General features: G+C 56.4%; 1 protein-coding gene and 1 long non-coding RNA gene across 2 annotated transcripts in view; both read right to left on the reverse strand.

Annotated features, from left to right (window-relative positions):
* Positions 1-8911: 8911 nt before the first annotated feature.
* On the reverse strand, positions 8912-10442 carry LOC125444724. The gene is made up of 2 exons (XR_007246244.1): positions 9379-10442; positions 8912-9302 (listed from the first exon to the last, which is right to left on the reverse strand). It is a non-coding gene; the product is annotated as an uncharacterized LOC125444724 (long non-coding RNA).
* A 645-nt stretch (positions 10443-11087) lies between these two features.
* Positions 11088-25503, reverse strand: part of FAM171A2 (family with sequence similarity 171 member A2) — a 32510-nt gene continuing 18094 nt past the window's right edge. Inside the window, exons 2-4 of the mRNA XM_048517572.1 lie at positions 22946-23190; positions 18842-19050; positions 11088-14568 (exon numbers count right to left, since the gene is read on the reverse strand). Of these exons, the coding sequence (XP_048373529.1) occupies positions 13005-14568; positions 18842-19050; positions 22946-23190 (2018 nt within the window). The 3' untranslated portion in view covers positions 11088-13004. The remainder of the gene's footprint in view (positions 14569-18841; positions 19051-22945; positions 23191-25503) is intronic.

Consider the following 25503-nt stretch of genomic DNA (forward strand, 5'->3'; position numbering starts at 1 on the left):
AGTAATCCCCTTTTCCAGTGGTGGGATCCAAAAATTTTAATAACAGGTTCCGATGGTGGTGGGGTTCAAACGGTGGCGCCGCCGCACACACGCACGTCCAGTCCCTATCGGGCAGGGAGGTTGCTTTAGTAACCCCTTCTCGCACTCAGAAAAAATTAGTAACCGCTTCTAGAGAAGGGGTGAGAACTGGTTGGATCCCACCTCTGCCCTTTACATTCACAAACTGAGACCAGTTCTGCAACAAAGGAAACCCCGGAAGACGGACATCAGCCTGGCTTAATCTCATCACCCAGCAGATAAAGGGTGCTGCACCCTTAGGTTTCGTTTTCCTGATCACTTCACCCAGCTAATCCTTTGTGTTTTTCGCCTATGTCAGCACCTCGCTCTGGATCTGCCGCGAAATTCAAGAAGGGACTGCCCTCTGGAATGGGATTGGTTCTTCTTTTTGTTAATGAATGGTGATGGGTTGTACGGTGGTCTCCCAGTTTTCCCGGCGGGAGAAAAGTGTTCAAAATGCCTTGTAAAGCTGCTAGGCAGTGCAGTTGCTGTGGAATGGAGGTGCTGACACTTAGGTCGGCATCTCAATAAAGAATTCTTGCTGGTTTATTATACTCGCTGTGTTGGGTCCCGTTCTTGTTCCTCCGCGCTACCGAGAGCTAGAATCACATTGAATCATTAAAAGTTACCCTGGTAGTGCGGTAACAACAGGAAAGTTTAGCAGTGTTGAATTGCTCCTCTCTTCGAACTGATTATCTTCTATTGCGCAGTTTAATGTTGGGAAAGATGAAGATAAAGTCTTGGAGAGGAAATGACTAGCTGCTCTCCTGATTAGCATGGACAGCCTATTTTTTCCCCCAACATAACCTCAACTACTGGATTTTACTTCTATCTTTTTGCCCGCCCTTATCTCTGGATAAGTGCACTGTTTCATACTTTGATCCAGTGGTGGGATCCAAAATTTTTAGTAACAGGTTCCCATGGTGGTGGGATTCAAACAGTGGCGTAGCGCCAATGGGGCTGGGCGGGGCATTCCGGGGGCGTGGCTGGGCATTCCGGGGGCGTGGCATTCCGGGGGCGGGGCTGTGGCAAGGACGCAGCTGCTGCGCCGGTCCTTGGGCGGGAAACGAATGCACGCAGGTGCAGGGTGCCACGCACGCTGGTGCACCTCCTGCTGGACTGCTTCAAGTTCTGCGCACTACTGCTGAGAGGAGGGGCGTAACGAAGGCAAAAATCATGTGGCGAAATCACTCATTAGTAACCCCCTCTCGGCTCACATAAATAATGAGTAACCTACTCTCGGGAACCTGTGAGAACCTGCTGGATCCCACCTCTGCTTTGATCGGGTATATATGTAAACTAAAACTGAAAACTTTGAACTGGGAGTTGACAAAAGAAGGAGATCAATTGAAAATGAAAATGATGGTCCTAACAAAAGGAGAGATGAGGCAACCACTCCCCTGTTAGCAAACAGACAAAAATATTGTCTAAAAAAAACCTATTCTTTCTTGGGAGGGTTACGTAAGGGTTTCGTGGGATGCTGTTTTAGGACATAACTGTTGTTTTAAATTATATTTATGATTTTATGTATGATGTTTTATACTGTACACCGCCCTGAGCCCTTCGGGGATAGGGTGGCATATTAAATCAAATAAATAATAATAATAATAATAAATAAAACACAGCGCTCTAAATGACAATTCCTTGCGTTCAATCACTCAACCCTTCCCCCAAAGCAGAGGTTTGGCTTTTCCACCCCAAAAGGTTGTGCTGCTGGGGGCTATTTAAAGCAGCAGGAAGCAAACCCATCCCCCAATTTAGCAAACCTATTACATTATTACCCCCACACACACACATACTCCCAAATGCTCTGCCGTGCACTCCTGGGAGTAGGCATACTGCAGATTGGGAACCACTGTTTTAAATAAATAAATACATCCAAATAATGAACTTTTAAGTACAGTAATGCTATTCAGTGGTGGCAATGTTTGTTTTATCTTGAATACTGGTGGCTATGCAGCTGTGGCCCACTAGAGGGTGTAGGAAGAGACAGCCCGAGTTCTGCAAGCCCTAGAGCAGTGGTGGCGAACCTATGGCACGGGTGCCAGAGGTGGCACTCAGAGCCCTCTCTATGGGCACATGCAAACAGAGTGCCCCCCCCCCCACACATCTAAGCTGACCTGGGCTCCTGGGCTCAATTATTAGCATTAAACCTAAGACCTAGTTTTGGGGAAGCAGTGTAGGTAACCCTGTTAAGCACTGTTAAACCCCACTGATTTTCATGCGAAGAACTAAAGCGCAATCCTTTACCTGGGAGTAAGCTCGGTTGCTGGCAATGGGGCTTGCTTTTGAGTAAGCCCTCCTAGGGTCATGATTCACCCGTTGGAAGATTTGCTCGGTTGCTTCAAAGCAAAGCCATCAACTACCACCAAGCTTACTCCCGAGTAACGCACACCTCGGTGCCAACCATTTTTTCTAAACTGAAACCTAAGTTTTCAGGTTAAATTGCCGTGTTGGCACTTTGCGATAAATAAGTGGGTTTTGGGTTGCACTTTGGGCACTCGGTCTCGAAAAGGTTCGCCATCACTGCCCTAGAGTTCAGTGGGGCAGATTCTATCTGATGAAACTGTGCTGGGCTAGCAGGAGAAACTTCCCCTGAACAGAGGCAGAGCAAGACTTTCCCATTAGGGTTAGCCTACCATTGTCTGTATTGCCCACCACATCGTTTCTAATATCTTTTTGGCTTTCAGCTAGCCTAGCAGGCAAGAGTACCGCTAGGTGTCAAACTTGAGGCCCTCCAGATGTTAAGGACTACCTGATGCTGGCAGGGGGTGATGGGAACTGTAGTCCATAACATCTGGAGGGCTGCGAGTTTGACACCTGTGCTCGGAGTCTAATCGATATCCTTTGTGGGTTCATTGGTGCGTTCACACTGGTAGGCTTTGGGCCTGCGCCACACCTCAGTTTGGAAACCTCCAGAGTTAGTTTTAATCCTCTCCACGATGCATGCTCGAGGGGCAGTAGTTGCATGAGGCATCTTCCTGCCCAGTCCTTCCAAAAAAGTAACATTACAGTGAGCTATATAAGCAAGTCTCTTTACTGAAGAGAAAGTACTAATAAGCCAATGCAAATCTAGAGGCAGGCAGACAGTTAAGAGCCAGGAGTGGTGAGCGTTGATCTTTCAAGGGACACATCCACACTGGTATCTTGTTTGCTAAGGAACCAAGTCGGTCATATTTTACTTGATAACAGCTTGTACCACACAGCATCTGAATTAACATAGGCAGACATGTTTGCAGTTGGAGTAACTTGGATCAGAGGATATTTGTAAAAACTGACTCAAAAGTGCCGTGCAAGTCGAACAAAGCAATGTAAGTTGGTGGATCAGTTGTAATATTTTGCCAAATTCTACCGTGGGCCAAGAAGGAGCATCATCCAGAAGGGAGAGCTCCCAGTTGGCAGAGGTGACATAGGCCCCTTCCAGACACATGAGGCGACTCAGATTTGACTCATGTCAGCAGAATCGTACCTCAGCTCGAGTCCTCCCGTTCCTCCGCACAGCAGCTGACTCGTGTCTCTGGAGCCGAGCTCAGAGGGCGGGACCACCTCCCTGCGCTGCTTTCCGATTGGTTGCTGAGTCCTTCGTTCTGCGCATGCCCAAAGCTTTTTGCCACCGCCACGAGTCTCCCCTTCTGCGCATGGGCGAAATACTGAGCTGTGATTGGCTAGATGGCAGAGTCGAGTCGACGGAGATTCCGCACTCCGCCGGCTTCGGCTCGAGCGCAACCCGAGTCCGCCAGTCAACTCGACCCCCCCCCCCCAGTCGAGCTCAGAAATTCAACGGCGAGAGGGGGGTGAGTTGAGTCAGACACGAGTCCAACGCTACGTCTGTGCGGAGGACTCGGGTCGGACTCAAGTCAATCTAAGGTCGACTCCTACAATGCGGAAGGGGCCATTAAGTTCATAAAGGAGCGCAGAGTAATATTCCATCCGCTGGCGTTCCGAAAGGCTCATAGGAGACGTGGTCTGAGCAGGACCGGTTCCAAGTGACCAAAATTGCCGGCTGTTGTTTGCTTTTAAAACTTCCTTGGAGTAAAGCCCATTGATTGATATAATACGGACATTTGGGGGGGGGGGCACTGATTAATAGTTGACGCTTTTTTTCCTTCTGTAAGTAAACTTTCAAAGATGCACGGTCATTTAAAGTATGGAAATTGTTAAAAGCTTCTCAGGGCCAATAAACACAGGTGTAAGGACACAAAAAAAGAAACAGGTTGGTGAGGGGACTTCGCACAGATCCTGCCCCTAAAACGAGTCTGCCCCATGTTATCCCCCCCCCCTGTTTTTTTTAATTGCTAAACTAGCAAGTCTTCTTTAAAAATCCCAGGTTGTAGCTGCTCGCAAGCGAACAGCCAGGCAGGAGTCCATGGAACTCTGTGTTTTTTACTATGGGGAGCCAGGGAAATTTTTAAGTATGTGTGTGACATCATGTCCGGTTACTTATCTGGAAATTACATGCTGGGATGCATTTTGATGAATCTGTGTCCCCCACACGGGCTGGCAACCCTTAACTGGACTAGGAAGGAAAAGAAAGTTCCCTTCCCTTAGGACAGTGATGGCAAACCTTTTCGAGACCGAGTGCCCAAATTGCAACCCAAACCCCGCTTATTTATCACAAAGTGCCAACACTGCAATTTAACCTGAATACTGAGGTTTTAGTTTAAAAAAAACCGGTTGGCTCCGAGGCGTGTGTTACTCGGGAGTAAGCTTGGTGGTAGTTGGTGGCTTTGTTTTGAAGAAACCATGCAACTCTTCCAACGGGTGAATCACAACCCTAGGAGGGTTTATTCAGAAGCAAGCCCCATTGCCAGCAACCAAGCTTACTCCCAGGTAAAGGATCGCGCTTCAGCTCTTCGCATGAAAATCAGTGGGGTTTAATAGCGCTTAGCAGGGTTGCCTACACTGTTTCCCCAAAACTAGGTCTTAGGTTTAATGCTAATAATAGAGCCCAGCGGCCCAGGCCAGCCTAGATGTGGGAGGGGGGTGACTCTGCATGTGCCCACAGAGAGGGCTCTGAGTGCCACTTCTGGCACCCATGCCATAGGTTCGCCACCACTGCCTTAGGAGGTTGTAAAGTTATCTGGCAACAGCACACAAAAGAGTTGTGGACAGACTTGGGGGAGGGGCCACAACCCTGCACTCTCTGTGTGGGGTCCCACAAGGGGCAATTCTCTCCCCAGTGCTGTTTGACTTCTTTATGTGCCCCCCCCCCACCGAGTTGTCTGGGAGTTTCAGGGCTGGGGTGCCATCAGTAGGCTGAGGGCACCCAGCTGTACCTGTTGATGTTCGGTGGCAAAACACCATCCCAATTGTCCTGGCCAGCTGTCTGGAAGCTGCAGTGAAGTGGTTAAAGCAGAGCTGGCTGAAACTGAATCCACTGAAGATGGAGGTCTCGTGGCTGGGCCAGAGAGATGTGGGCCAGGGGACATGGGGGTGCAATTAACACCTGTCCTGGTTACCAAGATCCTGGATGCCTCCTGATCTATGGAGGCACAAGTCACAAATGTAGCCCGGTTGGCATTTTGCTACCTTCACTATACTTTGTCCAGAGGCATAGCTAGGGAAAGTGGAGCCCGGTGCAAAATCTGAGTTTTACAGGGCCCCCCAAATGTTCGTTTTTTAAAATATTTTTCAGTTTTTGGCCTGCAGGGGGTGCAGTTTTTAGGTTAGAAGCACCAAACTTTCAGGGTATCTTTAGGAGACTCTCCTGATGATGCCACCCAGGTTTGGTGCAGTTTGGTTCAGGGGGTCCAAAGTTATGGACCCTCAAAGGTGTAGCCCCCATCTCCTATTAGCTCCCATTGGTAACAATGGGGGATGGGTATTATGAACTAATGAAAGTTCCAATATCACCCATGTAGGCTCTGTGAGTTCCAATGAATTACTGCTTATGACACTACTTAAAATATATATAAGGATTCAGATCCTATGGTTAAGTTGGCACTTTACTTTCATTGCCTCAGCCTGGGTGCGACGCGTTGTCATTTCACACGTTTGTACGCGGAACTCTTGCTTGTGTTGTTGTTTGTATACAGAACTGTGACTGGCCCAAGGTCACCCGGCAGGCTTCGTGTGGAGGAGGGGGAAACAAATTCAGTCCACCAAATAAGAGTCTGCCACTCACGTGGAGGAGTGGGGAATCAAACCCGGCTATTCAGACCAGAGTCCGCTGCTTTTAACTACTGTGCCGTGCAAGCTGTCTGGAGCCCACCCAGGAAAGGGCGGCCTATGAAACAAAACAAGAAAAAGCAAAGGGCAGATCGGCTCAAGAATCTGAACCCACCCCACCCACTCCCAGCTTTGCCTCTCTGGCTGCAAAGGATGGAACTTTCTGCTTGAAAAATCAACAGGGTTTAAATCAGCTTTAATTAAAACCGGATTTCTCTTTGTATTCACTGGGGCTCCGGAGGGGGCACGGGAGACGACCAGCTGCGTTCAGGGACTTGACAATAAGCCCTTGGAGTCGACTCCCACAGCCAAAGACTGGGCTGCTTCCTGAGAACCCACCTGCGTCTCAGTGGTGCCCTTACCTGACCAGCAGCCCCTCATTTTCCCTTCTCAGGGCTCTTCACAGAACATCTCCCCCAGTGGTGGGATCCAAAAATTTTAGTAACAGGTTCCCTCGCCAGCCCCCCCTCAGCAAAGGGGGCAGAGGCGTACCTAGGCAAACCTGAGCCCTGGGCAAAACCTGAGTTGGATTGCCCCCCCCCCCATGGACAGCCACCCCACCACGATCCCCAAAAATTTTTTTGCACCAGGTCATTTCTAAATCATCCCATTATAGAAGATGCCCCAACTCACAAATCTGAACACAGCAATGGTGAAACATACAGGTTCTTTGATAGAGACTGGTGAGATAAAAGGCACGAAAGGCTGTGAAATCAATGAATTGCAGTACCTGGAAGGGATTAACCCAGTTCAGGGAGTTACATTAGTCGCAATTGCTATATGGAACCTTCACGTTCAAAGGCAGGATGCCTCTCGGGGAGGCGAGGGCGTGGAGATGGAAAAGCGGACCCAATTAGTAGCCCCCTCTCGGCACACACAAATAATTAGTAACCCACTCTCGGGAACTGGTGAGAACCTGCTGGATCCCACCTCTGATCCCCCCCCCCCATTTTGCTTTAAAATGTTTCCTGCGATCATTTCCAGCATATTATGAGGAGTCTCTCACCGCCCATCTCTTCACAAGGCAGAAATCTTTGCAAATGCCCAGAAAGAGCTCTGCAGAGCCCCCCCTTCGTTGGTTCTTTGGGTCTGCGATCAGCCCCTCCCGGAGTTTCACAGGCCCAGGTATTACTGCTCTCCTCACTGAAAACTACACTACTGTTGCATGCAGGGCTGTTTCGAGGTATTTCTGGTTGGGGTGGGTTTTCCGGTCTGTGTGGCCGTGGTCTGGTGGATCTTGTTCCTAGCGTTTCGCCTGCATCTGTGGCTGGCATCTTCAGAGGTGTGCTGCACACAGTGTGTAACAGACTTCCCTCTGTGATACACCTCTGAAGATTCCAGCCACAGATGCAGGCGAAACGCTAGGAACAAGATCCACCAGACCACGGCCACACAGACCGGAAAACCCACCAGAACCAGTGAAAGCCGTGAAAACCTTCGACAATACATCGAGGTATTTCGTTAGCCCAGCCAAGGTATGCCCATCCCCACCGGGGCTCAACCCAGGCCAAATCCATGCAGTAACAACTGAGGCTCAGCCGGGATTGGAGGAAGAAGAAGAGAAGAGTTCTGGGTTAATATCCCCCATTTCTCTCCTGTAGGAGACTCAAAGGGGCTGACACTCTCCTTTGCCTTCCGCCCAGAACAAACCCCCTGTGAGGTAGGTGGGACTGAGAGAGCTCCGAAGAACTGTGACTAGCCCAAGGTCACCCAGCTGGCGTGTGCGGGAGTGCACAGGCTAATCTGGCTCACCACAGCTCAAGTGGCAAAACGGGGAATCAAACCCGGTTCTCCAGATTAGAGCACACCTGCTCTTAACCACTATGCCACACTGAAGGGGATGCTGCTGATTCCTCAGAGCAATCCAGACCGTGCTGGGCTTGGTGCCCTCCAGATGTGGCAGCCAGCAGTCCCTGGAGCGATGTGGGCAGAAAAGTGACCCTGCTCGTGCAACCTGCAGCTCTTCAGATGTTCATGGACTACAATCCCCATCAGCCCCTGCCAGCATGGCCAATTGGCCATGGGGTCTGCAACCTGCGTCTCTCCAGATGTTCATGGACGACAAATCCCTTCAGCCAATTGGCCATGCTGGCAGGGGCTGACGGGATTTGTCGTCCATGAACATCTGCAGAGCCGCAGGTGGCAGACCCCTAGCTGAACACTGGTGTGTGTGGGGGGCGGGGAGGGGGAGCCATCAGAGCTTGCCAGCTTTTGAACCTTCACCCGGCACTCAGCTGAGCACGTCACTGCCATGGCAGGCAGCTGCATAAGAACTGAAATACAACAGAACAGCTCCGTGTGTCACTTTTCAAAGGAAGCAGGATCTCGGTTGACTTTACTGCGTTGTCTTCTGCCTTTGCCATTTGACTTCTGAGCGGCTCTTCTCCTTTTGCTCACGCGTCTGTCTGCACCAGTTTCCCCGTTCTCGGACTCTGGCCCTGCTACACAGCTTAGGGGAGATTTCAGGCATTTTGATTGAATTTTGTAATCCGCAAGAAAAGGAGGCTATAAGGAAGTAAATAAGTCGAAGCGGCTGTCGGGAAAAGCTGCAGCTGCTAGAACTCCCATCGTGTTGTTGTTAGAGCGCGACACGAACTCGGAGGAGGAAGGCCGCGAGCTCCCCGCTCCCAGCTCAGCAGGAACGGCGAAAGTTACCCTGAGAAAGAAAACAACTCATGCACAGATGCCTTGCTAAAGTCAGAGGTTTTATATATCAATACTAGTCTAAAGAACAAGTATGAGGTTTCAAAAACAGTAACCAGCAAGCCTCCAGTTTTGCCAACTTTCCCCCAAGTTTAATTTTTTTTAAAAAAAGTCCAATGTTCATTTCACAAATAGGTGTTGTTGTTTTTTGCAGGAGGGTTAACGATGCATCAGGATCACGGACTCCCTCGATAGCCCCCTTCCCTGTTGTGTGCCCGAGGGACCCGCAACTATAAAAAGCGTGGAAACCAGCATTGTGGACTGGAAGGGGAGAGCGATCCCGTCCCACAGCGCTACTTGTGTGTGGCTCCGCTCAGGCCTCACCTTCTAAAACAGGGGTCTGCAACTCTTCTGGGGGCGTGGTGCCTGCAGCTCTCCAGATGTTCATGGACTACAATTCCTGATGGGAATTGTAGTCCATGAACATCTGGAGAGCTGCAGGTTGCAGACCCCTGTTCTAAAAAAAACCAAGCTCCCCCTGGGTCTGACCACAGCACTGCCATTTTTATGTCGAGTTGCTTTTTTTTGTATGCTAAATGATATTCAGGGATGCAGTAGAATAGGGCTGATGTATGCATATCTGAAATGCTTTTTTGACTGGCCATTAAGGTTAGCAAAGATCCACCCCAGGGAAAGCCCATCATGGCTCACTGGACTCCCACCGGGCCCATCTGGGCCACCACTGGCCCCTGCCGAGCTGGTTTCAAGCGCACGAAGCACCTTTTGTGGCACACTGATACGGCAAGACATCAGCGAAGCGGACTCAAGCGGACGGCGTGCTTCTCTTCGGAGAACGGCCCACACCACACACCTGTGCTTCACTGGGGAACAGTTTCTCCAACTGGAGAAGTCGAGTGCAGGGAAGATAAACGTTTCCTACATTGACGTCGCTGCATGCAAGTGTTGTGATCGAGAGACACACAGTTCATCACAGGTGGACAATCCACGCATGGGATCTCTCCAGTTTTCTACACGGACTTTTATGGTGCCCACTCTTGGAATGTCTAGGTTTTGCCACCAGCTGCATCAACCTGCGGGGAATTAGCCACACGCCAGTTCCCCCCAACAGTGCGTGTGGGATGACCAAACAAGGGAGAAGGCAAGAAATGGGAACAATTCAAGAAAAGAAAAGGAAGGAGCTGGCGGTGGGGAAGGCGGCGCTTTCAGCAGCTTCATTGCAAGCCTGGCAACGTGGACTATTTCCACACAGCCACAATCCTCTGCGGAACTCTTGCTGCTGTGAATGCAGAGGTATCCACGCTAGCAACGAAGCCACCTTCACAACGATTTTCACGGCGCTTTTCTTGCCCCAGCTCCCCACAGCTGCTGTTTTCCACCACGCCCCCAGAAGACTTTTCAGCAAACGGGTAACTGACAGATTGCTCCCTAGCAGAAGCAGAAGAAAAGAGTTTGGATTTATACCTCACCTTCCTCTCCTGTCTCAAAGCGGCCGTCCCTTCCTCTCCCTACAACAGACACATTGTGAGGTAGGTGGGGCTGAGAGAGTTCAGAGAGAACTGTGACTGGCCCAAGGTCACCCAGCAGGCTTCATGTGGAGGAGCAGGGAAACAAATCCGGTTCACTAGATTAGAGTCCGCCACTCATGTGGAGGAGTGAAGAATCAAACCGGGCACTCCAGATTAGAGTCCGCCACTCTTTGCCACCACACCCGGCTGGCTGTCATTATAACAATCTATTGCAGAACTCTGCAAATTCCCAGCTTTCATTTAAAAATATAATCATTTAGGCCTTTTTGCTGCAGTTAAAGGGAAAGAGCAGGCTGCCTGTTACCTTTAAAAAAAAATGAAAGCTGGGAATCCTTGTGAAGGAATGTGGTGCATCACCACAACATTACAACACCACAATCTGTCCACAATTTTTAAAAACACCTTTGGCGATGGAAAATAGAGGCCACGAGGCTGAAAGAAGAAAAGGGGACCCATGGAGGTGGGCCCTGCAGAAACGCACCCCTTCCTGTCTGGACAGCATCCAACAGGGCTCTGGCTGCAGTTTTTCGAAAGAAAGAAAGAAAGAAAGAAAGAAAGAAAGAAAGAAAGAAAGAAAGAAAGAAAGAACGAACGAACGAACGAACGAACGAACGAACGAACGGAAGATCCGAAGATCGGAAGGAAGGAAGGAAGGAAGGAAGGAAGGAAGGAAGGAAGGAAGGAAGGAAGGAAGGAAGGAAGGAAGGAAGGAAGGAAGGAAGGAAGGAAGGAAGGAAGGAAGGAAGGAAGGAAGGAAGGAAGGAAGGAAGGAAGGAAGGAAGGAAGAGCTCTGAAATGCAACAGAGACCAAAAAGGCTTCCGAACTGGAGCATGGCAGGTCTGAGCAGGAAGTGCGTGGGGGGGGTGGGGGGGGGTGTTCTATGAAGTGTTTTCAGTGGTTCAGGAATAAGATGAGGAAATGTCTGACCGATCCAAACTTGTCCTCCCCCCAGCTACAAAGGCCTGGGATCGGTTCAAGTGGTTCACCATCTGTAAAAAGAAAATACTAAAAGCCTCCAAAGACATTTACGTCCATCTTGGCAGCTGCCGCCCACCCTTGCTCTCCTCCTATGTTAGGGGCTGGTTCGAGTACTACTGTGTGGGGTTGGCCAGTAAGTCCTCTTCCTCATTCCCAAAGGAACCCCCCCCCCCACGGCCCAAAAAACCTCCAAAAATGCCTTCCTTGAACCTACTAGGGGCTGTCTTTGGAGGCACTTTACCTCTTCCCCCATCTACAGGGCAAAACTCCCCTCCAGCAATGACTTCAGCCCCCCCCCCCATTCTCTGAGCACTTTTTGTCTGGGAGGGTGGGGGGGCACCACAGAGGGATTAGGAGCTCCCCTCCGACACTCTGTCTGCTGATGGCTCAGGGAGGAGGGGGCTGGGAGGCAACGCTGACCGAATATTCGCCCTGGCGCTGCCCCCACCACAGAGGGAAGGGATTATAGACCGAGGAGGATTTTCCTTCGGCCGTCCCTCCCCCTCCCCGCCACAGCTGCAGCAGCTCTGAACAGATGGCGCATCTGCACCCCCCCTCCAAGGACCCCCAGGCAGCCCCTGCAGCTGCTGGGGGAGGGCTGGGGAGGCCACATCGGGGCAGGAAGGCACTTGGAGGACATGGAGGAGTTGAGGCACGAGGCAAGAAAGGGGGCGGGGCACAGAGGCGATTCCACGACTGCGCTGGTTTGGCAGCGAGGTCAGGCACAACCAACACACTCTACCCACACGTACAGACCCATGGCTGAGATACCCCCCACCCCCCTCCCCCACCACACACACGCATGCACACATATATGTACAAATAGTCACACCAGTGCCCCCACATTCCCACCCAAACCCGCCACGCTTGCCTGGGCTCTGTGCCATTACTCTGTGCTGGGGCATTCAGGCACAACAGGCAAAGATGGGGCATCACCGGCCTACGGCCCTCGGGCACCTGCCCCTTCCCCCCGCCCCCCACCCTGAACCGTGTGCTGTGGCTTGGAAAATCCACAGAACTTGAGTTTTTTTTAAAGGAACTGTACAAACCCCCGCGGGGGTCAGGGTAGGTCCCAGCGACGCCTTCGACTTCACTTCCCAGAGTACCAGGGAGTGGGGCCAGTCCTAATCCTGGCCATGCCAAGTGTGGTGAAGAGCAAGGGATTCTGGGAAGCGGCTCGAGGGCGAGACGGGCTGGGCTGGGCCCTCCTCCTGGCGGAAGCGGAGCATCGAGGGCAGCGAGACCTCCCCGTTTCCTCGGCAGTCCTCGCCCGGCTCAGACTGGCTGGTGTTGGTGGAAAAACGGGGGAAAGGCCAAAAGGTGGTGGGCGCAGTGCTTCGAACCTGCTTCAGGCAGGACAAGTGTCACGAGTGACCGCAGGGAATGCTGGGACGTCTGTGAAAAGCTGGGCCACGCTCCCCACCCTGTTTTCTCGTTCAGTCTGCTTCTCTCTGCTGCCGGACGTCTGGGGCTTCTGCTCTGCCAAGCCTTGAACATATGGAAAGAAAGAGGAGGCGTGCCGGACCCACGTGCGAAATCTGTCCTCCATGGGCTCCATAACCTCTAGCTCCCCTCACTGCACCACGAGGGCCATCCCATTCACCCGCTGGCTACTTCACGTTGAAAACCATGAGGGGCCTCTCCTCCCGTTTCTGCCAGGGGCTCTTCTTGTCCCCCTGGTCATCCGTCCCTTCCGAGGGGTCGTTGCTGTCATCTTCAGGACTGGTCATGGAGTCACGCCGCAGCTCGCTGTTGCTGTTACTGCTGCGAGAGCTGTTGCCACGGCTGCGCCCGCGCCGAGGGATGGTAGCGGCACGGTGGTCGGCGTTCTCGTCCAGCAGGGGGGTCAGCGAGTTGTCCTCAGGGGAGCAGATGGCCGTGCGGCTCTCGCTGCTGCTCTGCTCCGTGTCGGCGTCGGCAAAGACCAGCTTGGAGTAGGCCGGGGCCGTGGCAGAGCCCAGGCGCTCCTCCTTGTGGCGCTTGGGCGGTTTGGCTTCGTTGACGTCCACCCCCGAGTCGAGGCTCGCGTCGGTGCTGCGGCTCCTCTCGTTGCCCTGGAGGTCGATGTAAGAGTGGCGGACCTGCGAGGAGCGCCCGTCCAAGGACACGAACCAGGCGCGGGGGTGCTGCTTCACCCCCAGCTCCAGCAGCTTCTTCTCAGTCAGGGCCTGCAGTTCCCCGTTCAGCTGGGCCATGGTGGACTCGTTCAGCAAGACAGGGATGGTCACGGAGCCACTGACAGACTGGGCGTGGGGGCCCCACCCCTTCCCCTCCGCCTCTTCCAACGAGTGTGGCTGCTGCAGCTGGAACTGGGGGTGCCGCAGCTGCTGTTGCAGGAACTGCTGCCGCTGCTGCTCCTGGGGGCCAAACTGGTGAGGCAGCCCCAGGCCGGCTGGGTCCATGTCTGGCGGGTTCTCAGAACTCCCGGGAGGCTGCTCTGACGGCGCCAAGCGCATGTAGTGGGCAGGGATGACGAGAGTCGGCATGACGTTGCGATACATGGTGTCCTTCATGTGGTCGATTGAACCGCAGAAGATTAACTGCCCGGGTTGGCTCAGGGAGGTGGGGCGGGCCAGGTGGTCGACCGACTGGGACAGCATGTAGTCGGGGGGCTTGGGATCCCCTTTGTGGCCGACGTAGTGATCAAAGGGTGGTGGGAGGGGGGGTGGCGAGGGGGGCTCTTGCAGGTAGGCCTTGCCGTCGCCGCGCCCTTGCTTGCCATGTGTGTCGGTGCTCTTGTCCTCCATGCGCTGGTGGGAATAGCTGCGCTTGTAGTCCTCCAAGAGCGGGGGCTCCAGTGGGCCGGGGACGTCCATGGAGCGGGCTGCCTTGAGAGAGTACCCCTCTGTCACTCGGGGGTAGTCATCCTTGGAGGCCCCCTGCTGGCTGAGGGTGTCGGCTGCAGAGGCCTTGCTCGCGTGGCGCGCCTTCTGGCTGGTGACTTGCTTGAAGAACTCCTCTCGAGAGCTCTCGAACTCGCGGGAGGAGGAGAAGGCTGACTTGAGGATGGGCGTGTGGACGTCCATGTCCCCGTTGGACGAGGCGGTCTCCATGTGACTCGTGCAGATGAGGTTGATCTGGGACATGGAGGTGGCCTGGTCCTTCTTGGAGGCATCCAGCGCACCAGAGAGCTGCAGCTTGCGATGCGGCTGCCGTGGCTTCAGACACAGCCTCCTGGAAAGGGAGGAAAGGAAGGAAGTTAGAAGACAGAAGCAGAATTATCACCCTGCAGAGGCAGAGCACAAAGGCCTTGGATCAGAGGTGGGATCCCGCAGGTTCTCACCGGTTCCCGAGAGTAGGTTACTCATTATTTGTGTGTGCCGAGAGGGGGTTACTCATTGGTGATTTTGCCATGTGATTTTTGCCTTATTTACGCCCCTCCTCTCAGCAGTAGCGCGCAGAACTTAAAGCAGTCTAGCAGGAGGTGCGCCGGCGTGCATGACAGCCTGCGCCTGCGTGCATTCGTTTCCCGCCCAAGGACCAGCGCAGCGGCTGCGTCCTTGCCACAGCACCGCTCAGGAATGCCCTGCCCCCGGAATGCCTGGCCACGACCCCGTCGTGCCCCGCCCAGCCCCATTGGCGCTACGCCACTGTTTGAATCCTACCACCATGGGAACCTGTTACTAAAATTTTGGGATCCTACCACTGCCTTGGATTCATTCTCTATGTGAAGGTTCTGAGGCAGAAACTGCTTGATAAAGATGTGACACAAATTGAGTCAGGGTTTCCTGAGCCAACTTGTATTCCCTGCAGGGAGAGAACAGTTGTGTGGGACGTGTTTCCCCAGCGTCTCATTCAGAACAGGACTGTATAATTGGAAGAGGTGCTGTTCCCACCTGGGATGTTTTCCTGACCCGAAACAGCCTCAAGGGTACGTTATTTGCATGACATTTTGCAGTACTTAGTGCACAAACAAATTTCCCAGTGTGGCAAATAATGGCCCCCGATAGGACTGTTTCAGGTGGAGAAAATGGCTCTGGGAAGGAGACGGAAGGTGCCTCTCCCTGTGGTCCCAGTTGGAATTCGGCCCCAAGGAACTTGGGAAATATATTCCCTACAGAGTCTTTCTACTGCTGGGAATGAGAGTCAAGTTGGGGTCTGGCCTTGTGTTCTGTAGTAGTTGGGTTTGGGCCTCAGGCAGAGGAGCTGGGCTCCCAACCCTTGAGCAGGACTCCGCAGCATGGCGGCATGGGACATCTTTCCAAGGGGCTGCCAAGTGTTTTTAGAAAGCAAGTGAGGTCAGATCAGGTTTTTGACTAGAAGGAACTATCATCGGTCATTGGAGATCTCACTGGCTATGAAGATTTGGAAAAGTGTGAAGAAGAAGAAGAAGAAGAAGAAGAAGAAGAAGAAGAAGAAGAAGAAGAAGAAGAAGAAGAAGAAGGAGAAGGAGAAGGAGAAGGAGAAGGAGAAGGAGAAGGAGAAGGAGAAGGAGAAGGAGAAGGAGAAGGAGAAGGAGAAGGAGAAGGAGAAGAAGAGGAGGAGGAGGAGGAGGAGGAGTTTGGATTTATATCCCACCTTTCTCTCCTGCAAGGAGACACCCTGTGAGGTAAGTGGGGCTGAGAAAGCTCTGAAGAACTGTGACTAGCAGGAATGTAGGAGTGCAAAAACTCATCTGGTTCACCAGATAAGCCTCCACCACTCAGGTGTAGGAGTGGAGAATCAAACCCGATTCTCCAGATTAGAATCCACCTGCTCTTAACCATGACACCACACTTTGGCAAGGTTATTGCTGCTACTGTTTTTATTGTTTTTATTGTTTTTATTGGGATTATTCAATTGTTTAAGTTGCAATGTATTGTGTCTGGTTGCCTGTAAACTGTCCTGAGCCCTTCGGGGGTAGGGCGGTTTAATAAATTGAATAAATAACAACAACAACAACAACAACAACAAAGTGGAAATTAGAATAGAGAGAAGGAGTAACTGTAAAACTAAGTTTGTTCTTTGTGAATGATTGGAAAGAATTTATAAGGTTCTTAAGTCTTTTAGAGGAGGTAAATGTTCTGTGTTTTGTGTGTTATATGCATGATAAAAATGTTGTTTAGTTATTCTGTGAAGTAACAAGCAACAAATATATATTTAAAAAATACCTTAGATGCAGAATGGGCAAGTTGGAGTTCAGAGACTGGAGCACAGCCCTGGGCCCCAGAAATCCTCCCTCTTCCTCTGGCTATCAGTGTTTGTGCACCGCAGTTGTTTTTAGAGCACAGGTGTCAAACTTGCGGCCCTCCAGATGGCAGGGAATGATGGGAACTGTAGTCCATAACATCTGGAGGGCTGCAAGTTTGACACCTATGTTTTATATAAGGAAGGACTCGATTCAGTCAGTCCAATCCAATGTGAACAACAACAGCAGAGTTAAAAGAGTTCTCCCCTTCTGTGCTGTCAGCTGCTTACTCCCAGGGGGAGCCAAGGCACTCCCAGCTGAGGGGCAAAGGGAAAGTGCTCTGCCCAGCTGTCTGTAGCCCTCTGAGGGACTGGATCCGCGGGTGACGCCAGTCTTAATGGATCTTGGCTCTTGCTCTGTTGAAAACATGGCTGCTGGCAAAAAATAAGTTGCCAGCCCAGGTTGTAGGGTCTTGTCATTTTTCTCTCACTTCTTGATAACAATTGTTCTGCCTGTTTGCCTCGTCATCTGGAGCACACAGGGGGTGCTAGATTTTGGGGAGCAACGGATATGGCTGAATGAATGACCCTCAATGGAACTGGCCACCTTCTACCTACTGTGAAGCCTTTGTTGCTTAGCATAGCTTGCTTGCGTGAACAGCGCAAGCCTGTCCTCTGTAGGATTTGGAAGAGTGGACTGGGTGCGCCACTACGGGTGGGGCTGGACGGGGTGGCCTCGTCTGGGACTATGGTTCAGTGAAGTCCAGCAAGGACGCTGCCTCCATATTATTCATAGTACGTCTAAGATGGGACTCCTTTTGTCACCAGTGTTTCAACCTCTGTTTGAAAACTGACGAGACCTTTTCAGATTATTTAGGGTCAGTTTCTGAGTGTTACACCATACCTCGTCACTTGCACTATAACACGGGGGGGAAATGCTGAGTTGCAGGAGTGGGTCACGTTTGACAGTGTTGACAGTCTCATAACTGTGGTTTGCACCAGGGTACACCATGATAGAAAGGGATCACAGAAGAGTATCCTCCTATCTGGTAAATATCACTGTATAAGCTCAGGGTGGCCCTTAACACCCCAAAGGTTCCAGGCAATGCCTTCCACTGTTTTTACAGGATAACATCATCAAATCCTAACAGATCAACTTAGGTGTGGAGGATCTCCCATCTTATATTCTAAACTGCCCCTGATATGTAGAACCCAGGAATAAATTTATTGAAATGATAATTCTGAAGTTCCCCAGTGTTTCAGGCTCTGAGAAACTAATTTATTTGTTAACTGATATCAATCTTTATGTACTGAACAGAGTGGCTCCTTTTGCCCTTACGACCAAAAAGATCAGACTCAAAGTGCTTGCAAAGAAAACTTTGTCACTGTAATAGATTGTACTCAAAAGCTTCAGTTTTTGTTTTGTGCTGATTGGCCTTTGACTGACTGCAATACATTTCACTACTACTACTACTACTACTACTACTACTACTACTACTACTACTAGTAGTAGTAGTAGTAGTAGTAGTAGTAGTAGTAGTAGTAGTAGTACATTACTCATTCCTACACCCTCTTCTGCTAAGGAATCTTAAAGCACTCACATCTGAGGAAAACAAACCCCCTTCTTGGGCCCTTAATCCCACCACCAGTCACAGACAGCCTAAAATATTCAAAACGAAAAAAGGATTGTGCTAAAATCCCCTGGAAGCCGAAGTTTCTGCCCAGAGACGCCTGCTCCTGCTTCCCATCCATGGTCAATAGTTAGGAATGTGGCTGGTTCCCTCCATGGTGAAGGCACTCTGAGCATGCTCAGGAGCTCTGTCCCCTTGATTACAGAGAAACATCCATTGCGGGAAGAGTGGCAGAGGGCCAAGGAGCAGCTCTGTGACTAATCAAAACACAGTGTTTGCCTGACATTTGGCAACAGCTGGCTTAAGAATGCCTGCAACAGCTGTCAAATTCCAGGGCCGGTGCCGGCAATCCTCTGCTCAGCTGCCTCTCCCCACCCAGAACTCCTGCTGCAGCTGAGCCCATGGAAGAACGCCGACATTTGTGCAGCCCGGTTCCTTCCCCGCCCACGCCAGTTCCGATTCTGTCGCTCCTTTTTGAAACGGAGTCCGTGTCACAGTTGAACCCTGAAGCCGAGTGTCCTAAACCCAAGACCGGTTCTGTCACCATTCCGCCAGGAGCACACACGTAAGCCACGACGTGATTGAAAAAATCAAACAAAATAAGGCAGCAAAGGCAACGGGGGACAACTTTAGACACAAACCAGGCATGACCAAAGGCCGTTTGAGAGACGGAACGGGGGAAAGGGCTGCAGGGGACGGGCAGCACTCACCGACAGTAGTAAATGAGTAGGCACAGAAGAATGAGAACCAGCAACGCCAGGGCGCCCAGGATAGTTAGCAGAATGAGGGTGTGGTAAGTGACAAGGTCCTTCATGCCCGCTGTTCCGCCCGCCAGCCCTGTAAGGAAGGCAACTCTTATTAGCCTGTGGACAATCACTCTTTCCCCTCCCCCGGAAGCTACACACTCTGACCCAGAGAACTACGGTGCCATTTTGGAACCATCAGGCTTATTCTGCCTTCAATATCCGGGTTACCTGTCAGTTACTGGCTTCAATTCGTGGTCCTGGTTTCTACCCTGCAAAGCCCTTCACGGCCTTGGCCCCAAGCGTCCGTACGACCACCTCCACCAGTATGCCCTGCTGGGACAGCTTCACTCCTCTGACCTATGCCTCCCGACGCAGCCCCCCTGCAAATGTACCAGAACATTCTCTCTAGTTCAGGGGTCTGCCACCTGTGGCACTCCAGATGTTCATGGACTACAATTCCCAGCAGCCCCTTCCAGCACGGCCAATTGGCACTCCAGATGTTCATGGACTACAATTCCCAGCAGCCCCTGCCAGCACGGCCAATTGGCACTCCAGATGTTCATGGACTACAATTCCCAGCAGCCCCTGCCAGCACGGCCAATTGGCACTCCAGATGTTCATGGACTACAATTCCCAGCAGCCTGTGGGGGGGGGGGGGGGTGGGGGGGGGGGGGGGTGGGGGGGGGGGGGGGTGGGGGGGGGGGGGGGTGGGGGGGGGGGGGGGTGGGGGGGGGGGGGGGTGGGGGGGGGGGGGGGTGGGGGGGGGGGGGGGTGGGGGGGGGGGGGGGTGGGGGGGGGGGGGGGTGGGGGGGGGGGGGGGTGGGGGGGGGGGGGGGTGGGGGGGGGGGGGGGTGGGGGGGGGGGGGGGTGGGGGGGGGGGGGGGTGGGGGGGGGGGGGGGTGGGGGGGGGGGGGGGTGGGGGGGGGGGGGGGTGGGGGGGGGGGGGGGTGGGGGGGGGGGGGGGTGGGGGGGGGGGGGGGTGGGGGGGGGGGGGGGTGGGGGGGGGGGGGGGTGGGGGGGGGGGGGGGTGGGGGGGGGGGGGGGTGGGGGGGGGGGGGGGTGGGGGGGGGGGGGGGTGGGGGGGGGGGGGGGTGGGGGGGGGGGGGGGTGGGGGGGGGGGGGGGTGGGGGGGGGGGGGGGTGGGGGGGGGGGGGGGTGGGGGGGGGGGGGGGTGGGGGGGGGGGGGGGTGGGGGGGGGGGGGGGTGGGGGGGGGGGGGGGTGGGGGGGGGGGGGGGTGGGGGGGGGGGGGGGTGGGGGGGGGGGGGGGTGGGGGGGGGGGGGGGTGGGGGGGGGGGGGGGTGGGGGGGGGGGGGGGTGGGGGGGGGGGGGGGTGGGGGGGGGGGGGGGTGGGGGGGGGGGGGGGTGGGGGGGGGGGGGGGTGGGGGGGGGGGGGGGTGGGGGGGGGGGGGGGTGGGGGGGGGGGGGGGTGGGGGGGGGGGGGGGTGGGGGGGGGGGGGGGTGGGGGGGGGGGGGGGTGGGGGGGGGGGGGGGTGGGGGGGGGGGGGGGTGGGGGGGGGGGGGGGTGGGGGGGGGGGGGGGTGGGGGGGGGGGGGGGTGGGGGGGGGGGGGGGTGGGGGGGGGGGGGGGTGGGGGGGGGGGGGGGTGGGGGGGGGGGGGGGTGGGGGGGGGGGGGGGTGGGGGGGGGGGGGGGTGGGGGGGGGGGGGGGTGGGGGGGGGGGGGGGTGGGGGGGGGGGGGGGTGGGGGGGGGGGGGGGTGGGGGGGGGGGGGGGTGGGGGGGGGGGGGGGTGGGGGGGGGGGGGGGTGGGGGGGGGGGGGGGTGGGGGGGGGGGGGGGTGGGGGGGGGGGGGGGTGGGGGGGGGGGGGGGTGGGGGGGGGGGGGGGTGGGGGGGGGGGGGGGTGGGGGGGGGGGGGGGTGGGGGGGGGGGGGGGTGGGGGGGGGGGGGGGTGGGGGGGGGGGGGGGTGGGGGGGGGGGGGGGTGGGGGGGGGGGGGGGTGGGGGGGGGGGGGGGTGGGGGGGGGGGGGGGTGGGGGGGGGGGGGGGTGGGGGGGGGGGGGGGTGGGGGGGGGGGGGGGTGGGGGGGGGGGGGGGTGGGGGGGGGGGGGGGTGGGGGGGGGGGGGGGTGGGGGGGGGGGGGGGTGGGGGGGGGGGGGGGTGGGGGGGGGGGGGGGTGGGGGGGGGGGGGGGTGGGGGGGGGGGGGGGTGGGGGGGGGGGGGGGTGGGGGGGGGGGGGGGTGGGGGGGGGGGGGGGTGGGGGGGGGGGGGGGTGGGGGGGGGGGGGGGTGGGGGGGGGGGGGGGTGGGGGGGGGGGGGGGTGGGGGGGGGGGGGGGTGGGGGGGGGGGGGGGTGGGGGGGGGGGGGGGTGGGGGGGGGGGGGGGTGGGGGGGGGGGGGGGTGGGGGGGGGGGGGGGTGGGGGGGGGGGGGGGTGGGGGGGGGGGGGGGTGGGGGGGGGGGGGGGTGGGGGGGGGGGGGGGTGGGGGGGGGGGGGGGTGGGGGGGGGGGGGGGTGGGGGGGGGGGGGGGTGGGGGGGGGGGGGGGTGGGGGGGGGGGGGGGTGGGGGGGGGGGGGGGTGGGGGGGGGGGGGGGTGGGGGGGGGGGGGGGTGGGGGGGGGGGGGGGTGGGGGGGGGGGGGGGTGGGGGGGGGGGGGGGTGGGGGGGGGGGGGGGTGGGGGGGGGGGGGGGTGGGGGGGGGGGGGGGTGGGGGGGGGGGGGGGTGGGGGGGGGGGGGGGTGGGGGGGGGGGGGGGTGGGGGGGGGGGGGGGTGGGGGGGGGGGGGGGTGGGGGGGGGGGGGGGTGGGGGGGGGGGGGGGTGGGGGGGGGGGGGGGTGGGGGGGGGGGGGGGTGGGGGGGGGGGGGGGTGGGGGGGGGGGGGGGTGGGGGGGGGGGGGGGTGGGGGGGGGGGGGGGTGGGGGGGGGGGGGGGTGGGGGGGGGGGGGGGTGGGGGGGGGGGGGGGTGGGGGGGGGGGGGGGTGGGGGGGGGGGGGGGTGGGGGGGGGGGGGGGTGGGGGGGGGGGGGGGTGGGGGGGGGGGGGGGTGGGGGGGGGGGGGGGTGGGGGGGGGGGGGGGTGGGGGGGGGGGGGGGTGGGGGGGGGGGGGGGTGGGGGGGGGGGGGGGTGGGGGGGGGGGGGGGTGGGGGGGGGGGGGGGTGGGGGGGGGGGGGGGTGGGGGGGGGGGGGGGTGGGGGGGGGGGGGGGTGGGGGGGGGGGGGGGTGGGGGGGGGGGGGGGTGGGGGGGGGGGGGGGTGGGGGGGGGGGGGGGTGGGGGGGGGGGGGGGTGGGGGGGGGGGGGGGTGGGGGGGGGGGGGGGTGGGGGGGGGGGGGGGTGGGGGGGGGGGGGGGTGGGGGGGGGGGGGGGTGGGGGGGGGGGGGGGTGGGGGGGGGGGGGGGTGGGGGGGGGGGGGGGTGGGGGGGGGGGGGGGTGGGGGGGGGGGGGGGTGGGGGGGGGGGGGGGTGGGGGGGGGGGGGGGTGGGGGGGGGGGGGGGTGGGGGGGGGGGGGGGTGGGGGGGGGGGGGGGTGGGGGGGGGGGGGGGTGGGGGGGGGGGGGGGTGGGGGGGGGGGGGGGTGGGGGGGGGGGGGGGTGGGGGGGGGGGGGGGTGGGGGGGGGGGGGGGTGGGGGGGGGGGGGGGTGGGGGGGGGGGGGGGTGGGGGGGGGGGGGGGTGGGGGGGGGGGGGGGTGGGGGGAATAATAATAATAATAATAATAATAATAATAATAATAATAATAGGTTAGTGTGTGACTAGCCCAAGGTCAATCACAGTGAAGAAGGAATTCAAACCTAGTTCTCCCAATCTGACATTCGCCACTGTGCCATTCTAGCAAATAAGCGACCCCACCTCTCCTCGACTCTCAGGCCCCTTCCGCACATGCAAAATAATGCGTTTTCAAACCACTTTCACAACTGTTTGCAAGTGGATTTTGCTATTCCGCACAGCTTCAAAGAGCATTGAAAGCAGTTTGAAAGTGCATTATTCTGCATGTGTGGAATGAGTCTCAAGTATTGTGTATTATTCAAAACCAGCAGAAGTCACCCTCATTAAAGATGACACATTTCCCCCTTTTTCAGATCTTCTGAAGTGCCTGCCCCCTAAATAGGCCCTTAATCCACGGAGACCCACAACTCACGTGGCAGCTTGCTGACACGCCAAGGAACAGAGTTTGTGACGAAGCCACGCTTGGAGGCCGTGACGAGGACCCAGGTTCCCAGGCGATAGTTGATGGGCAACATACTGATCCCGTCGTGGTCAGTCACACCTGAAGCCAGTGAGGTTTGGTTCCCGTAGACCTCCACAGCAGCCTGAGGCAGTGGGGACAAATCACCATTCTCATACACCTGGACTTTGATTACCACCTCTGTAGGAGCAAAAAAACACAAAAAGGCATTGGAAGAGGGAGGAGACCTGTTGATTCAGCAGCCTTGCCGGGATTCAGATGTTTCTTTACCTGGAAGGGACTCACCTGGCTCTTCAGTGCCCCCCTAGCACTGTTTCCCAGCTAATCTGATTCACCAGATAAGCCTCCACAGCTCAAGTGACAGAGCAGGGAATCAAACCCGATTCTCTAGATTAGAGTGCACCTGCTCTGAACCACTACCCCAGCATATATGGAAATGAGTCACTGAAACTCTTAATGGTGTGGAGACAAATAAGATCCTATTAAGCCTCTACTAGTAGGACAAAAGGAGGGGGGGAGGCAGAATGGTATTGCCCGATCTTGTAAGATCTCAGAAGCCAAGCAAGGGAGACCACCAGAGAAAACTCTGCAGAGGACGTCAATTGCAAACCTCCCGCTTGCTTTGACATCCCCTTTCTGGGGTCGCCATAAGTTGGAACTTATTTATTTTATTTTATTTCAAATTGGCTATGCAGAGGACGTCAATTGCAAACCTCCCGCTTGCTTTGACATCCCCTTTCTGGGGTCGCCATAAGTTGGAACTTATTTATTTTATTTTATTTCAAATTGGCTATGCCACCCACCCCCGAAGGGCTCTGGGCGGTGTACAAGAATGGCAAAGACAACACTAATCATTTTTTGATTACTTCATTTATCCTGTACTTCTCTCCCAAAAAGGAGCCCAAAGCCATTTACAAATACTGGACTGCCCAGTTCAAAACCGGACACCTTTTGGCAACCTGAGACACGGGAGAAGAGCCAATGCTGACCAGAACCAGTACGAGTGGGGCGAGGGAAAGGGCTCCGGAGGCCTCAACTGACCCTCAGCGGCTCCAGGAGGGAGGGGGAGGCTGCGTCCTTTCATTCTCCCCAGGCCCCCTCCATGTGTTTGCCAGTTTTTCTCTGGCCCCCTTTCAGCCCCCAGGCAGAACTGGCTCCCATTCATTCATTCTGGCAACATGCAGACACGAGGATCAGCCATACATGGCAAACATCTCCTGGCTTGCTCTGTTCTCTCCAGTCTGAGTGCAAAGCAGAGAGACGGAGGCTGGGACGCATCCAGCTCTGTTTGGCCCCAGAGTTTAGTTCCCTGGTGGAAAGGTTGCTTCAGCTGCTAGACGGAGACCACGATGCCTCCATCAAGAGTTATTCCCACTCTTCCTTCAAGACTGCATCCTACTCAGAAAACTGTGAGGGACAACCAGAACAACAATAACAGCAACCATAATAAAATACCACAACCCAACAAAAGTGGCTAGAACAGCAGTTCTCAACCTGTGGGTCGCGACCCCTTTGGGGGTCAAAAGACCCCTTCACAGGCAGAAAACACATATTTCTGATCGTCTTAGGAACCGAGACACAAATAATTTTATGGTTGGGGGTCACCACAACATGTGGAACTGTATTAAAGGGTCGCGGCATTAGGAAGGCTGAAGATACAGGAAGCAATAAAACAGCAAGAAATGGGGCAGCAAGAAATAGGGCTACCCTGAGAGGCAGGAAAAAATACTGACCAAAATGGCGCCAGGACTCAGCACAGGAAGTGGATTTAAAAAGTTCCTGCCTCCCGGTGAAGGGGTGGAGAATCACCCAAGCAGATGTCCTCTGCCTCCAGGAGAACTCCCGGCCCCAAACAGAGGCTGGCAACTCTAGCCAGGGGGTCATTCATTCATTTAAAATACTCAAGGGGGTTCAGGAGCCCCTTCCTCGCCTGCACCTCAGTTTCCACGGTGCACCCATCTCCCAATTCTCAGCTCAATGAGCACACACCACCACCACCCCATTTAAAAAAGTCAACCCCCGAACTGAGAGCAACCAGCAACTAGTAGTCACTGATGCTGCCCCCAGAGCAAACCTTTTGTCTCCTTGTCGTCTTCTTAGCACCCCCACCTGAGATTACCCCCCCCCCTTCCACAGCAAAATCTGGCCATTTCCCACTGGCCATTTCCCAGGCCTGTTCCCATTCCTGGGAGAGCTGGCCGGTCACTGTGGCAACGGCCTCATTTGCCCACAAAGCCCCCTCCCCCCCGCCCCACACACCACAAGCTCTATTTAGGTCTAGAAGGAGGCGTTAACATTCCCACTCCAAAAGCAGATGTAGACATACGCTGAGTCTCCCTCCGCCCCAGCTTGTTACCATGGGGACCGTCCACAGAGCAAAGCCTGGGCCACGTCCCTCAGCCACGTCCCGGGGTTGCCACGGCAACTGTGCTGACCAGAACTCACTCTCTCGTGCACACCAAGTGCAACTTAATTTTGGAGATCCTTTCACCC

This window comes from Sphaerodactylus townsendi, linkage group LG15 (genome assembly GCF_021028975.2).
Source record: "Sphaerodactylus townsendi isolate TG3544 linkage group LG15, MPM_Stown_v2.3, whole genome shotgun sequence".
Taxonomy (NCBI): Eukaryota; Metazoa; Chordata; class Lepidosauria; order Squamata; family Sphaerodactylidae; genus Sphaerodactylus; species Sphaerodactylus townsendi.